This window comes from Panthera leo, chromosome D2 (genome assembly GCF_018350215.1).
Source record: "Panthera leo isolate Ple1 chromosome D2, P.leo_Ple1_pat1.1, whole genome shotgun sequence".
Lineage (NCBI taxonomy): Eukaryota > Metazoa > Chordata > Mammalia > Carnivora > Felidae > Panthera > Panthera leo.
The window spans coordinates 28709671-28726720 of NC_056689.1; the positions used below are offsets into that span (position 1 = coordinate 28709671).

The following is a 17050-nucleotide window of genomic DNA, read 5'->3' on the forward strand; positions in this document are numbered from 1 at the left end:
CCTGAGCCAAAATCAGGAGTTGGGACACTTAACCAACTGAGCCACCCAGGCACCCCTTTTGTTTCTTAACATATGAGTGCAATCATATAATATTTGTTTTTCTCTGACTTATTTTACTTAGCATTATACCCTCTAGATCCATTCATGTTGTCGCAAATGGCAAAACTACCATACTAAATTTTTAAAGATCTAACTTAATGCTGTTTACATGATAGTCATCCAAAACCCGCAGAAAGACAAGGTAAAAGATTATGTATAAATGAAAAATATGTAAAGAATGAATATAACATACAATATAGGAAAAAATATATAAGTAGGAGTAGCCCTATTAACATCAGATAAAAAGAGACCCAGAGGTGCCTGGGTGGCTCAGTCTGTTAAGCAACCTACTCTTGATATCTGCTCAAGTCATGATCAGGCCCCACGATGGGCTCAGAGCTAAGCATAGAGCTTACTTTGGATTCTCTCTCCTTCTCGAACTGCCCCTCCCCAACTTCTATCTATGTGCACTCTCTCTCAAAATAAATTTTAAAAAGTATCATTAAAAAGTGGTCTAGAGGTCACAATCACAATGATAAAAATTTCAATTCACCAAGAAGAGATAAAATTGGAATTTTATGCACTTAAGATGGACTCAAAAGCAAAAACTGTCAAACTGACAAGAAAAAATTAAAAACAGTCAAACAGTATAGAACACTGTAATATTTCTTCTTCAGTGACTAATTAAAAAATGGTCAAGCAAAACAAGCCAACAAACAAAAATGCCACACAGAAGATCTGAACATTGTTAGAAAAACTTTACATAATTGAGGCACCTGAGTGGCTCAGTCGGTTAAGCATCTGACTCTTGATTTCAGCTCAGGTCATGATCTCTCAGTTCATGAGTTCAAGCCCAGCGTCAGGCTCTGTACTGACAGAGCAGAGCCCACTTGGGATTCTCTCTCTCTCCCTCTCTTTCTGCCCCTCCCCTGCTCGCTCACTCTCTCTCAAAAATAAACATTTAAAAAACTAAAAATAAAAACTATATAATGGGCATATACAGAACACTGCATCTCACCACTGAATGAACTAAAGACTGAAATGTATGAAATGAAAAATATACACAAAATATGGATCGTAAAGAAAAAAAGTGGGTTCTGTGAAAAGATTAATAAATTGATAAACCTCTAGAAATGGAGGTTTAAAAAAAAAGATCAGGAAAGAAAGGAAAATTTACCAACATCAAAACAGGAAAAAAACAAGAGATCACTATAGATCATACAAACATAAAAAAATTTTTTTAAGATAATACTGTAGTCTACTGAAAATATAATTCCACCTCTTTACTATCCTGTAGTATTAAACATGCACAGTCTTGTTACAACCTGATGGTAGATAAGCACCATGCATTCCCCCTACCTTAACCTTACTCTTGGTCATGTAATTTGTTTTTGGTCAACAGGATTTCTGAAGCAGAAGCTTGAGAAGTACACGTACAGGTGCTACTCCCAAAAAAAATAAAATACCCAGAGGTAGCCACTGTTCTCTGGCCTGAAATGAGACCCGTAACAAAGCCATCCCTGCTCAGCTGCAGACTGAGCGAAGTCTCCCTAATGGTCATACATCTTGAAACAGCTGTCCCAACTTGCAGCAAAAATAAGAGCCACTCCAGGTGACCCATAGCCTGAGAAAGAACCATCTCAGATGATCCATAGAGTAAGAAATAAACATTTATTTTTATAGGTCACTGGCATGTTGTTTGTATAGCAATAGGCTAATATAGATACTGAAATTTTACATTCACATGTTTACAATTTAAACAAAAATGGAAAAATTCATAGAAAAATCTAAATTACAAATAATGGACAAGAAAAAATTTTAAAGCTACCTTATAAAGAAACTGAAGAATGTTTTTAAAATTCCAGAAAAGAAAATACCAAGCCCAGATGGCTTTAAATGACAAGGTCTACTAACTTCTAAAGTGGTTCTCTTTCAAATAAAGAGAAAACAAGGGTATAATCCCCAATATATATTATTAGACTAGCATAACCTTAATAATAAAACCTGGCAAAAATAACAACAAACGTGAACTACTGGGACTTCATCAAGATAAAAAGCTTCTGCACAGCAAACAATCAACAAAACTAAAAGGCAGCCTATGGAATGGGGGAAGATATTTACAAATGACATATTGGATAAAGGGTTAGTATTCAAAATCTATAAAGAACTTATCAAACTAAACAGCCAAAAACCAAATAGCCCAGTTAAGAAATGGGCAGAAGACATGAATAGATACTTTTCCAAAGAAGACATCCAGTTGACTAACACACATGAAAAGATGCTCAACACCATTCATCATCAGGAAAATAACAAAGTAAAACCACAATGAGATACCACATTGCACCTGTCAGAATGGCTAAAATTAACAACACGACAAACAACAGGTGTTGGCGAGGATGCAGAGAAAAGAGAAACGTTCCTTTTGCACTGTTGGTGGGAATGAGAACTGGTGCAGCCACTCTGGAGAACAGTATGGAGGTTCCTCAAAACACTGAAAATAGAACTACCCTAAGATCTAGCAATTATACTATTCAGTATTTACCCCGAGGTACAAAAACACAAATTCAAAGGGATACATACACCCTGATATTTACAGCAGCATTATCAACAATAGCCAAACTGTGGAGAGAGCCCAAATGTCCATCAACTGATGAAAGGATAAAAAAGTTGTATATATACACAATGGAATATTACTCAGCCATCAAAAAGAATGAAATCTTGCCATTTGCAATGACATCAATGGAGCTAGAATGTATTATGCCAAGCAAAATAAGTCAGAGAAAGACAAATACCATATAATTTCATTCATATGTGGCATTTAAGAAACAGATAAACATATGAAAAGGGGGAGGGAAAAGGAGAGAGGGAAATAAACCACAAGAGACTCTTAACAATAGAGAACAAATTGAGGGTTGATAGAGGGAAGTGGGTGAGAGATGGGCTAGATGGGTGACGGGTATTAAGGAGGGCACTTGTGATGAGCACTGGGTATTGTATCTAAGTGATGAATCACTGAATTCTACTCCTGAAACCAATACTGCACCCTATGTTAACTAAATTAAAAAAAAAAAAACAAACCCACAAAACAAAAAATAACAGAAAATTACAAACCAAGCTCAGGGATAAACATAAATACAAGTAATATTTTTAAAATATTAGTAAACCAAATGCAGCACTATACAAAATGGTAACATAGATGATTAAACTGGAGCTACTACAGAAAAGTAAAGCTGTTTTTATTTACTAAAATCCATTCATATAGTTCACCAAATTAACAGATTAAAGGAGAAAAATCATAAATCATTTCAATAGATCCAGAAAGACCAACATCAAATACTTAACAACCACTCATTAAAAATAAATAAATAATCCTTCTACACTACAAAAAAAGAAAAATTCCTTAATGTGATATAGGTTATCTACAGTAAACTTATGGCAAACATGATACTTAATTGTGAAATATTGAAGGTTTGCTCACAGACAGAACATAGGACAACATGCCTTGATCTTTAGCACTTCTAGTGAACATCAACCTGGTGTCCCAGACAGGACACTAGGACAAGAGATATGTTAAGCATAAGTATTAGAAATGAAGAAATAAAGCTAAACTGATTCACAGATGGTATGACTGTGACACACAGTATAAATAAGTTATGTTGTGAAATCAATAACTGAAAGGGGGTGGCAGTAGAGCCATACAGGAACAGAGTTTTTGTATGTTGTTGAAGTTAACCCAGTATCAATGTGAATTAGTGTTATAACTCCAGGATCTTAAATGTAATCACCATGGTAACCACAAAGAAAGTAGCTATAGAATATACAGAAAAGGACATGAGAAGAGAATTAAAACATTTCACTAAAACAACAACAACAACAAAAGAGACAGTAAATCCAGGAAATGAAGAACAAAAAAGTATAAGACATACAGAAAGAAAATAACAAAATGACAGAAGTCCCTACATCTCATAATTACCTTTAAATGTAAATGGGTTAAGTTGTGCACTCAAAACACAGAGACTGGCAGAATGGTATTAAAAAAAAAAAAAAAAAAAAAAAAAAGACCAAAAAGTGAAAAGATGAAAAAAGATATTCCATGCCAATAACCAAAAGAGAGCAAAATGGCCATACAATTAGCAGACAAAACAGACTTTAAATCAAAAAGGGTTACAAGAGACAAAGGACATTATATTTCAACAAAAGGTTCAATACAGCAAAAGTAACAATTAAAATCATTTACACATCTAATAAAAGACCATCAAAATATATAAAACAAAAACTGAAAGAACTGAAGGGAGAAATTATTCTGCAATAATGGTTAGAGACTTTAATAACCTTACTCTCAAAAACAGAATAACCACACAGAAGTAAAGAAAAAGAGAATTTGAACAACACAGTAAGTCAACTAGATCTAATAGGGCACACTATTCAACAACAATAATATACACATTCTTCTCAAATGACATGGACACTATCCACATTAGACCATATGGTAGGCCAGAAAGTAAGTCTCAATAGATTTTAAAAGACACCATATAAAGTATCTTCTCTGAACACAATGGGATAACATTAGAAATCAGTAACATTAGGAAATTACACAATTCACAAATTTGTGGAAATTCAACAACACACTTTTAAATGACCTATGAATCAAAGAAATCACAGACAAATCAGAAAGACGTAAGAGATAAATGAAAATGAAAACACAATATATCAAAACAAGAAATGAAGGGAAAGTAGTGATAAGGGGGAAATTTACATTCAAAAACAAGAAAGATCTCATGTGAACAACCCAACTTTACAACTCTAAACACAAAGCTAGCAGAAGAAAAATTAGAGCTGAGATAAATGAAATAGAGAATACAAAAATAGCAAAAGTCAGTGGAACTAAAAGCTGGTTTTACAAAGATCAACAAAACTGACAGAAGTTTAACTTGACTAAGAAAAAAGAAAATAAATTACTAAAATCAGAAGTAAAAGTAGGGGCCCTACTATTAATGCTGCCAAAATAAAAAGGATCATAAGAAGAGTATATAAGCAATTATTTGCCAAAAATTAGATGATTTAGATAACATACACAAAATCCTAGAAATACAAAATTTACTAGTACTACATCATGAAAAATAGGAAAACAGAAAAGATCTATAAACAGTAAAACGACTAAATTGATAAAAAAAAAAATCTCCCAGCAAAGAAAAGCCCTACATTAAATAGTTTCATTGGTGACTTCTACCAAACATTAAAAGAACTAAATCCAATCCTATTCAGAGTTTTCCAAAAAACTTGAAGGGGTGTAACTTTCTAACTCATTCCACGAGGCCAACACTGTCCTGATATCAAAGTCAGACAAGGACTCTACAAGAAAACTACAGACCATTATCCCTTATGGACAGTGATGCAAAAATTCTCAATACAATATTAGCAAACAGAATCCAGTAGTATATTAAAAAACTGTACAGCAAAGGCACATGGGATTCATTCCTGGAATGCAGGGATGGTTCAACATATGCAAACTGATCAAAGTAATTTATAATATTAAGGCAATGAAGAAAAAAACCCATTATTATCATTTCAACTGATACAGAAAAAAAATCAAAATTCAACACCCTTTTTTGAAATACTCAAAAACTAAGAATAGAAGAACATTACTTCAACATAATAAAAGCCATCTATGAAAAACCCACAATAAACATCATACTCAATGGTGACAGACTGAAAGTTTCCTCTAAGATCAGGAACAAGGCAAGGATGTCTACTTTGAATACTATTCAACAAAGTACTGGAAGTTTTAGCAAGAAAAAGAAATAAAAGGCACCTAAATTGAGAAAGTAGTAAAATTATCTCTGTGTACAAATGATATGATCTTATATGTTGAAAACCTTAGAGATTCCACCAAAAATCTATCAGAACTAAAAAACAAAACAAAAAAAAAGAAACAAAAATCACCAAAACAGCAGGATACAAAACCAAAATGCAAAAATCAATTGTATTTCTATACATTAATAATGAACAATCGAAAAAGAAATTTAAAAAACAATGCCATTTACAATAGTATCAAAAAGAATAAGATATTTAGAAATTGAACAAAAAGATAAAAGATATAGGATGAAAACTACAAAACTTACTGAAAGAAATTAAAGACATAAATGGAAAGACATTTCATGTTCATGGATTGGAAAACTTAATGTTAAAATATCAATACTTCCCAAAGTGATCTACAGATTCAATCCAATCCATATCAAATCATGGAAATGCAAATTAAAGTCATGATGTTTTAAAAGGTTTATTTATTTATTTTGTGAGAGAGAGAGAAAGCATGCGAGCAGGGGCCAAGAGAGAAAGAGAATCTCAAGCTGACTCTACTCTGTCTGCGCACAGCCCAATGCGTACCCATGAACCATGAGATCATGACCTGAGCCGAAATCGAGTCAGATGCTTAACTGACTATGCCACCCAGGCACCCCTAAAATCATGATTAAGTAACACTATATATCCAACAGATTAGCAAAAATTTCAAAGTCTGACAATGCCAAATGGGGACAAGGACACATAAATGTGGAATGTAAATTCTGGTAAACAGGGTGACATTAACCTGCAAAATTCAAGTTAAATATCTTCTATGACCCAGCAATCCCATTTTAGGTATATACTTAGAAATATAAAGGTTTATGTATATCATATAACAAATGTTCAAAGCAACATTATTTGTAATTGCCAAAAACTGGAAGCACACAAATAAATGCCTGTTAAAAAAAAAAAAAAAAAAGTTACCAAAGACTACCTACAGTGTGATTTCATGTATTTGAAGTTAACAGTTGGCAAGACTGAACTATATTTTATATGGATATATACTATGAGGCAAAAATCAAGCTAAGCTACCAAAGACTACCTACAGTGTGATTTCATGTATTTGAAGTTAACAGCTGGCAAGACTGAACTATATTTTATATGGATATATACTATGAGGCAAAAATCAAGCTGAGTTAGTCAAACAAAGTATATTTTGCTTTTTGGGAGTCTACCTAATTTAATCCACCAAAAGTGAAGCTCAATTTCAAAGCTGTGACTCTTGTACTTACTCCCAAGAATTGGGAATCAGGAAATCAGTATTCCAATTCAACTTTCAGCAATAACTACTCTCAGGTGTTAATTAACTGCTCAATTTCCTCACTGTTTAAATTTAAAAAGGTGGAAAAGAAAAAGAAAAAAAAGATGACCTATACTTCACCCTCAAGTGTGATGCTACATACAATAAATACAATGTCACATATATATTAACATCTTGCCCCAGATAAATCTTTTTGAATAGAGAAAAGTAAAATAATAAGTATAAATGATGTTTCTCCTGTTACTATTACTCCTCACCAGCAAATCAGGCATTTAAGGAAGAATGTTTTTATCTTAGATTCCTAGAATGCTAAACAACTCATTAAAAAAAAAATACCTACTTTCAGCTAGGAACTGCCACCTTCTAGTAATTTGCAAAATGACCAACACAAAGGGAAAAAGGAGAGACACCCCTATATGTTCTCTAGGCCTTTTAGCAAACATGGAATTGGTACTTTGACCACACACACGCAAATCCACAAGAAAGGTTATACCATAGACATAGAGGGGATGGGCACTATTCAAAAAGGAATGCCGGACAAATGTTACCAAGGCAAAACTGGAAGTCTATGATGATACCCAGCATGCTGGTGGCATTGTTGTAAATAAACAAAGACAAGATTCTTCTTGCCTAGAAAATTATTGTGCATACTGAAAACATTAAGTACTCTGACAGCCAAGATAGAGCTTCCTCAAACATGTGAAGGGAAATGATCATTAAAAAAGGAAGCCAAAGAAAAAAGTACTTGAGTTCAACTGAAGTGCCAGCATGCTCCAACCACAGAAATACAGTTTGTGAGAACCAATGGAAAGAAGCTTCAGCTGCTAGAACTCACTCCCTATAAATTCATGGCCAAGAAGGTGTAAAAAAACAAAAGACCTCTAGGGGTGCCTGGGTGGCTCAATTGGTTAAGTGTCACTCTTGACTTGTCCCAGGTCAGGAGATCATGCATTGACAGCACAGATCCTGTTTGGGATTCTCTCTCCCTCTCTCTGCCCATCCCCCACACACGTTCCCCTTCCCTCTCCCCTTTCTCCCCCAAAATAAATAAATAAACATTAAAAAAATAAATAAATAAAAGACCTCTGGACTGTTAAAAAAAATTTTAAGTAACTGAATTATAGAGACTAAAATACTCGTATACGATAACTTACCTTCCACAAGCAATCTGAGTGACAATGCTTCCCATAAGTTCAAAAACTTTCCTTGGATTTATTTCATGACTGGTAGAGTTATGACCCAACTGACCATACCCTCCAGCTCCAAAAGTAAACACTCCACCTTCCTTAAAAAGAAAAAAAGAAAAAAAAAAAAAAAAAAAAGACAAAACTCTTTATCATTAGAAAGCCTGATTCATTAGAAAGAAAATAATTTAAGAAAATAAGTTAATCTTTAATACATGGGGTCAATTTTTCTCTTCTATTGTCTCCACAATTTAACAGATGACAGCTGACCTTTCAAGGTAAAATGTTTTAAAACTAAGTTCCAGGTTGAGGTTATTTTCACATATTTTAGAAGTACTTAATTGTGTTCTCATTATATTTAGTTGGAGCCACTATTAAAGAGATACTAATCATTTTTTGCATTGCCTTTCACTATCATTATATTTACTGAATCCCAAGTACATAACTATAAAATATCACAAAACCAAAAAATGGTATCATCTTCAGTTTTCAAACTGGTTATGCTTTTAACATAAAAGCTGAAAGAGTATAAGTAAACCAGAATGCACAATTATACCTATTTTTAACACATAGTTGCTACAATATACAGTTGACCCCTAAACAGTGCAGGGGTTAGGGATGTCAACACCTTCTGCAGTCAAAAATCCACATACAACTTTTGATTACCTAAAAATAGCCTATTTCTGACTTAAAGCCTTACTGATAACATAAACAATAACCACCTTTTTTTTTTTTTTTTTTGGCATAAAAGAAAGGCTACACAGTTTACCTGTGAGTTTTTTCAAATTGTCACAAATCTCCAAAAACTTTTCCAAAGTATTTGTTGAAATAACCTACTGAGCCACTCAGGCACCCTAAAAAGTACTGGAGTACTTTAAAGCAAACTGTGGTCATCAAATCATCTCACCTATAAATATGTATGTATCTTCAATGGCACAAACCTCTAACATATAAAAACATACAATACAGTAATACTATTATCGCATTTACAAAATTAGTATTAATTTCTTGATAGAAACAGCAAAAGTGTTTTTACTTCTTATGGTTTTTTGTAACTGGTATCATTTTCCCCAGTTTTATTTAGGTATAACTGAATTGCCAAATAAAATTGTATATAAAGTGTACAATGGGATTTGACATATACATACATTGTGAAATGACTACCACAAAGAAGTTAATTAACACATCAACACCTCACATACTTTTTCTTTTTGGTAAGAATGCTTCAGATCTACTCTCCTGGAAATTTCAGGTACAGAATACAGTATTGTTAACTACAGTCACAACGCCATACGTCAGATCTTTAAAACTTACTCATCTTATAACAGAAAGTTTATACCCTTGACCAATTTCCCATTTCTTTACACCCCACCAGCCCCTGGCAGACATTCTACTCTCCATTTCTACAAATTTGACTTTTTCTTTTTAAAGATTTTCCATATAAATGATACATAATATTTATCTTTGTTTGGCTTATTTCACTTAGCATAATGCCCTCCAGATTCATCTATGTTGTTGGAAATGATTTCCCTCTTTTTTTGTGGCTGAATATTATTCCAGTGTGTATGTGTATATACACATATATGTATAAATCTTCTTTATCCATCTACCTGGTAATGGACACTTAGGTTGTTTCTTGGCTATTGTGAAAAACTGCTACAATAAACATGGGAGTGCAGTTATCTCTTCAAGAACCCGTTTTTATTTCCTTCAGATATGCACCCAGAAGTGGAATTTGCTGGGGCATATAGTTCTATTTGTAATTTTTTTTTCTTTCCTGTTTTTTTTTTTTTTTCTTTTTTTAAAGTAGGCTTCATGCCCAGCAGAGTCCAATGTGGAGGTTGAACTCATGACCCTGAGATCAACACCCAAGTGGAGATCAAGGGTCAGACACCCAACCGACTGAGCCACCCAGGTGCCCCACGATTTGTAATTTTTTGAGGAACCTCCATACTGTTTTCCATTTGCACCAGTTTACATTCCCACCAGCAGTGGAAACAAGGGTTCCCCTTTCTTAACATCCTCACCAATACTTGTCCTTTGGTTTTTGATAAGAGTAACCCTAACAGGTGTGAGGTGTTATCTCATTGTGGTTTTGATTTGCATTTCTCTGATGATTGTGATGTTAACATTAAGCACCTTTTCTTGTACCTGTTTGGCTATTTGTGTGTGTGTGTGTATTTTTTTTTTTAAGTTTATTTATTTTGAGACAAAGGAAAGAGCGTGTGCACGAGCAGGGGAAGGGCAGAGAAAGAGGGAAAGAGAGAGAATCCCATGCAGGCTCCACACTGTCAGCACAGAGCCAGACAAGGGACCCAATCCCACAAACTGTGAGATTTTTAACCTGAGCCGAAATCAAGAGCTGGCAGGTAAACCTACTGAACCATCCAGATATCCTTTGTATATATTTTTTGGAAAAGTATCTATTCAGCTCCTTTGTTCATTTTTAAAATAGACTATTTGTTTTTTAGCCATTGAGTTATAGGAGTTCCTTTTATATTATGAATATTACCCCCTTGTCAGATAAATGGTCTGCTAATATTTTCTCTCATTTCATAGACTGCCTTTTCACTTCAGTGGTGTTCTCTGTGGAGCCGAAACTTTTTTAGTTTGTAGTCCCACCTATTTATTTTTGCTATTGTTGCTCGTGCTTTGACCAATGTCAAAGGGTTTTTCATCCCATGTTTTCTTTTACAAGTTTTAGTTTCAGGTCTTATTAGATCTTTAATCCACTTTGAGTTGTTTTATGAGTGGTAAAAACAGACGTCCAATTTCATTTTTTTACATATGGATAATTTTCCAGCACCATTTACTGAAGAAGCCAACCTGTCCCACTGTGTGTTGTTGGTCCCTTGTCAATGATTAGTTAACTATATATATGTGGTTTTATTTCTGGGCTATCTGTTTGATTGGTCTATGTGTCTGTTTTTATAAAGTTGTATACTGTTTTGATCACTACAGTTGAAATCAGGAAGCACAATGCTCGAGCTTTGCTGTTCTTTCTCCAGATTGCTTTGGCTATTCCTGGTCTTTTTTGGTCCCGTATGAATTTCAAGATTGCCTGCTCTATTTCTATGAAAAATGCCATTGGACTTTTGATAGGGGTTACTCTGAATCTGTAGGTCACTTTCAGTAGTTTGGACATTTTAACAATATTAATTCTTCTAATCTAAGAACATGTGGTATCTATTTATCTTAGGTCTTCAATTCTTTCACTCATGTCATATATAGTTTTCAGTATACAGGTCTTTCACTCTTTGGTTAAATTTATTCCTCCCCCCCTTTTTTTTTAATGTTTATTTTTGAGAGAGAGAGACAGAGAGACAGAGCACAAGTGGGAGAGGAGCAAAGGGAGAGGAAGACACAGAATCCAAAGTAGGTTCCAGGTTCCGAGCTGTCAGCACAAAGCCCGGCACAGGGCTTGAACTCACAAACTGTGAGACCATGACCTGAGTTGAAGTTGGATGCTTTAACTGACTTAGCCACCCAGGGACCCCATATTCCAAAGTATTTTATTGTTTTTAATGATATTGTACATGGGAATGCTTTCTTAATTTTTCTTTCAGAGTTTGTTCTTAGCGTATAGAGATACAATTATTTTTATATGTTGACTTTGTTTCCTGCAACATTACTGAATTCATGTATTAGTTCAAATAGACTTTTGGGGGGCGCCTGGGTGGCTCAGTCAGTTAAGCGTCCGACTTCAGCCCGGGTCACAATCTCGCGGTCCGTGAGTTCGAGCCCCACATCGGGCTCTGGGCTGATGGCTCAGAGCCTGGAGCCTGCTTCTGATTCTGTGTCTCCCTCTCTCTCTGCCCCTCCCCCGTTCATGCTCTGTCTCTCTCTGTCTCAAAAATAAATAAACGTTAAAAAAAAAAATTTTTTTTTCAAATAGACTTTTGGTAGAGTCTTTAGGGTTCTCTATATATATGTCATGTGCAGAGACAATTTTACTTTTTCCTCTCTAGTTTGAACACCTCATTTCTTTCTTTACTAAAACTGCTCTGGCTAGGATTCAGTACTAGAGTATAAGTGACAAAGGTAGGCATCTTCCATCTTATTCTTGATCTTACAGGAAAAACTTTCACCTTTTCACCACTAAATATGTTTGCTGTGGGCTTGTCATTTATGGTCTTTATTATGTTGAGGTATATTCCTTCTATACTGAGAATTTTTATCATGAAAAGATGTTGAATTTTGCCAAATGATTTTCCTACATCAGGATGTTTATATGACTTTTAATCTTCATTCTATTAACGTGGCTTTGACTGATTTGCAGATGTTGAAACATTTTTGCATCCCAGGGATAAATCCCAGTTGATCATGGTATATGATCATTTTCATGTACTGTTAAATTTGGTTTGCTCATATTTTGTTGAGTTTTACACCTGTGTCTGTTAGGGATAAGTAGCCTGTAATTTTATTGTCTTATGTTGTCTTTGTGTGGCTTTGGTATTAAGATAATGGTGGCCTCATAAAATGCATTTAAAAATGTCTCCTATTTTTTCAAAGAGTTTGAGATGGACTGGCAGTAATTAATTACTAAATGGTAAAATTCACCAGTGAAGTCATCTAATCCTGGGTTTTTCTTTGTTGGGAGATTTCTGATTAATGATTCACTCCCCTTACCTGTTAAAAGTCTGTTTAGATTTTTCTATTTCTTCATGATTCACTCTTGGTAGTTTGAATGTTTCCAGGAATTTATCCATTTCATTTATGTTATCTAATTTGTTGGCATATAATTGTTCATAGTTTCTTATAGTCCTTTTATTTGTGAAGTATGGGTTGTAATGTCTCTTCATTTCTGATAGTGTTTAATCTATCTAAACATCTATCGATTATTTTTTTAACTTTTCAGGAAAAGAGTTCTTAGTTTTGGTTATCTTTACTGGTTTTTTTAGTCTTTATTTCTGCTCTGACCTGTTATTTTCTTCCTTCTGCTAACTTTGGTTTCCCTGCTCTCCCCCCAACCCCCACCAGTACCTTGAAGTATAAATGCTGCTTTTTTGAGATCTTTTTCTTAATGTAGCTGTTTATGTTATAAACACTTTACTGGATTTATGGTGACATAGCTTATTTTTATCTATCTCCCTCAGAGCTGTTTTTGGTGCATCCCATAAGTTTTGGTATGTTGTTTCCATTTTCACTTGTCTCAAGATATTTTACTTCCCTTTTATTTATTTTTCGACCTGTTCAGGAGTGTGCTTTCTAATTTCCACATACCTGCAAATGTTCTAGCTCTCGTCCCATTATTGACTCATACCATTTCATACCATTGTGGCTGAAAAAGATACTCGATATCGTTTCAATTCTTTTTAAATTTGTTAAGACTTGTTTTGTGATCTAACATACGATCTCTCCTGCGGAATATTCTATTGTGCACTTCAGAAGAATGTGTATTCTGCTGCTGTTGGATGGGGTGCTCTGTATGTTAGTGCATTTGGTATAAGTGTAATACAAGTCCAATATTTCCTTATTGATTTTCTGTATGGATGACCTACCTATTGTTGAAAGTAGAGTGTTAGAGTCCCCTACTATTACTACTGTTTATTTCTGCCTCTAGCTCTGTTAATATTTGCATAATATTATTTAGGTGCTTTTGTATTGGGTGCATACATAGGTACAGTTGTTATATCCTCTTCAAGAATTGACCTCTTCAATTTTAATTATTATCTGATACTGATGCCATGTTTAAATTTTCCTGATTATTTTATTTCATCACGACAAAGCACATGTCTGGTTGATAATGTTAAAAATAAGCAAGTTAACAAGTTTCACAGCCTAATCCATCCACATTAAGTTTAATGTTTTGATCTTTGTCTCAATTAATTATTAGGGAGTATAAAATGGAAATTTTCTAATCTTATTATTTCTCTTAGATTAGTTGGAATTCTTCTATAGAGAACTTAATTCATCAACTATTAAGTTATTCTGAAATACAATCTGCAAATAGGAAGCAAGAAAAATGTTTCCTTCTTATTTATGAATTTTTAGAAAAATGAGTTGTCCTAGCAACTTTCAAAGATAAGCAATGATGTTTGCTTTATATTGATTTGAAGAAGAGTATTATAATGAAGTCATGAATTGTTACATATTTGGTATATTTCCATGTATTGCCATTGTTACTTCTTTTTGTGAAAAATTCCTTGATGTTGTCCCACAGACATGACCTTAGTAGTCTCCTTTTTTGTAACACATAATACCCAAAGCTATTCTCACACTTTTTTGTTTTGTTCTGTTTTGCCCCAGATATGAAATCAGACTCTTCTCTAAGAAGCTCCGGTTATTTTTCATATTGAGTCTACTAAATCAAGTGATGCTCACTGCTTCCACATTGTACATGGCTAATTACTTCTAGGACCATTCAGTGGTCATGGAAGAAAAAAAAATTTTTTTAGAAGAAAAAGAGTAAGACTTCCTACTAACACTTCTGATTAAAAGTAAAGATCACAATGGGTGCCTGGGTGGCTCAGTTGGTTAAGCATCCAACTCTAGATTTTGGCTCAGGTCATGATCTCAAGGTTTTGTGAGTTTGAGCCCTACATCAGTCTCTGCACTGACCCTAAAGAGCCTGCTTGGGATTCTCTCTCGCTCTCTGTCTCTCTTTGCCCCTCCCCAGCTCATGCTCTCTCTCTCTCAAAATAAATAAACTGTAAAAAAAAAAAAAACAAAAAAAAAACCAAAAAAAACAACTTATTAAAAATAAATAAAAGTAAAAATCAGGAGATTTTAATTTAATTCTTATTGTTTTATGTTTCTTTTGTCTTAAGCTGAAAACCATAGTTTCCAGTAACAGTAAAGTACTTATTTGCTTTTTCTTATCCTGTATGTAATATATTGAAAATAATACTATCAATTTTACTACTAACAGGAAGACTACAGAATGCAGTTTAAAATTTTTGTGGCAATTCGGTTTATATTCAGGCTATTTCCCACTAGTGATATACAACAAAACACTGCACTGTAAAAGGACTTAAAAGAATTCTCCTTTTGTAGTAGTGCCACTATTTTTTTTATTTTCAATTGTTAGCAATTGCTTAAAAACATATGTTTGCTTTTTAATTATATTTAACAGTTTCTAAGTTGTAAAGTCAAAATGATAAGGCAAGGTACATTTGATCTAGCTATTACATTTTTAAAAATATAAATAACATATAACATGTTCATCTTTTATCCCTGCTTATACAAAAGGCAATTATTCTGTACCTTCCTCTTTTTACTTAACAATACATGCTGAAGATATTCCACAGCATAATACAGAGATCTTCCTTATTCTATTTTACAAGTCATGTTTACATGTTTAAATGTTAAACACCTGTTTTACAAGTCTTGTGTGGTTACCACAGTTTATTCAACTAGGCTGCTACTGATAGACATCTGCATTCTTTCATTCTTTTGCTATTAAAATAAAGCCACAATTAATGACCTTGTGCATATATAATTTCCTATCTTTAGGACAGATTCTTAAAAGTAGGATTGCTAAGTCAAAAGATGTATGTATATGTGATTTGCATAATGAATTTGTTTTTTAAGCTTATTGATTTGAGCTTATTTTGAGAGAGAAAGTGTGGGTGGGGGAGGGGTGGGGAGAGAAGGAGAGAATCCCAAGTAGGCTCTGCACTGTCAGTGCAAAGCCCAATGTGGGGCTGGAACTCATGAACTATGAGATCATGACCTGAGCCAAAATCAGATGCTTAACCAGCTGAACCACCCAGGCACCCCTGATTTGCATAACGAATTGGTAAATTAACCTAAAAAAAGTTGACATCTTTATGATAGTGTGTTCATACCCATTAACATACCTTTCTTTACATTATTTATTCTGTTTTTAAAAGTCTGTTTAAATTTTTCCTGATGTTGTTTTCCTAATACAGGTTTTGCACAAGAAAACTGCTTTGTCCTAAATTAGTAATCCTAATTTATTTGCAAGAAATTCTTCCAGAAAAACAAAAGATATATGGATATGGAACTATATTCTAACTTAAATCAAGGGAAATAAAATATTTTCCTATTGGGATATTTAAAACTATCTGATTTTGTTAAAAATAATATTCTCCCAAAATTCCAGTGAACAAGTATCACCAGCTACTCTCTTGAGAGGAACACAGAAGACTGGGATTTAAAAAAAACTCAATAGCTATAAACAGTTACATATCCTAAGAAAATAAGATAAGTGGTTATTTGAAGGGCTGAATTTGATAAAACATTAACGTTGTGAGCCTTCCCACCACAAAGTTAACACCAAGGAATAATACACAAGATATTTTTTTACACTAGTATTTCAACATAGACTTATTTAAAAAAAACAAAAAAAACTAAAAACATAGACTTATTTCTTCTAAATACCTATGACAGAAGAGAACAACTAGAATTTAGAACATGCCAACATGATTTAACAAGACTTTAGTGATTACATCTGTAACTTGATAAAAATCAATAAAATACAATAAGATTGGCAGATAAGTAAAATTTCCTTACTAAAAGGCAAGTACAGTAATATAAAAATTTTAAAAATCAATTTTTATAATTAGTCATATTTTTAAAAGTACTGAATATACTATACTTGAGAACTAAGAAAAATTCTTATCAAAAAAAAAAAAAAAATCCCAATGTGGGTGTGTAGAATTTTGTGTGTGTAGAAGTCTGATTAGAAGTTAACTTTTTCTTGCAAATTTATGTACTATGCAAATTGAAGATAAAGCAAACACATTCATATCTAATT

General features: G+C 33.6%; 1 protein-coding gene across 12 annotated transcripts in view; it reads right to left on the reverse strand.

Annotated features, from left to right (window-relative positions):
* The window catches only part of HERC4 (HECT and RLD domain containing E3 ubiquitin protein ligase 4), a 136100-nt gene that overhangs the window by 78780 nt on the left and 40270 nt on the right, over nt 1–17050 (reverse strand). For all 12 annotated transcript variants that reach the window (XM_042908370.1, XM_042908375.1, XM_042908374.1 and 9 more), the window contains one exon: nt 8299–8429. In XM_042908370.1, the coding sequence (XP_042764304.1) occupies nt 8299–8429 (131 nt within the window). The remainder of the gene's footprint in view (nt 1–8298; nt 8430–17050) is intronic.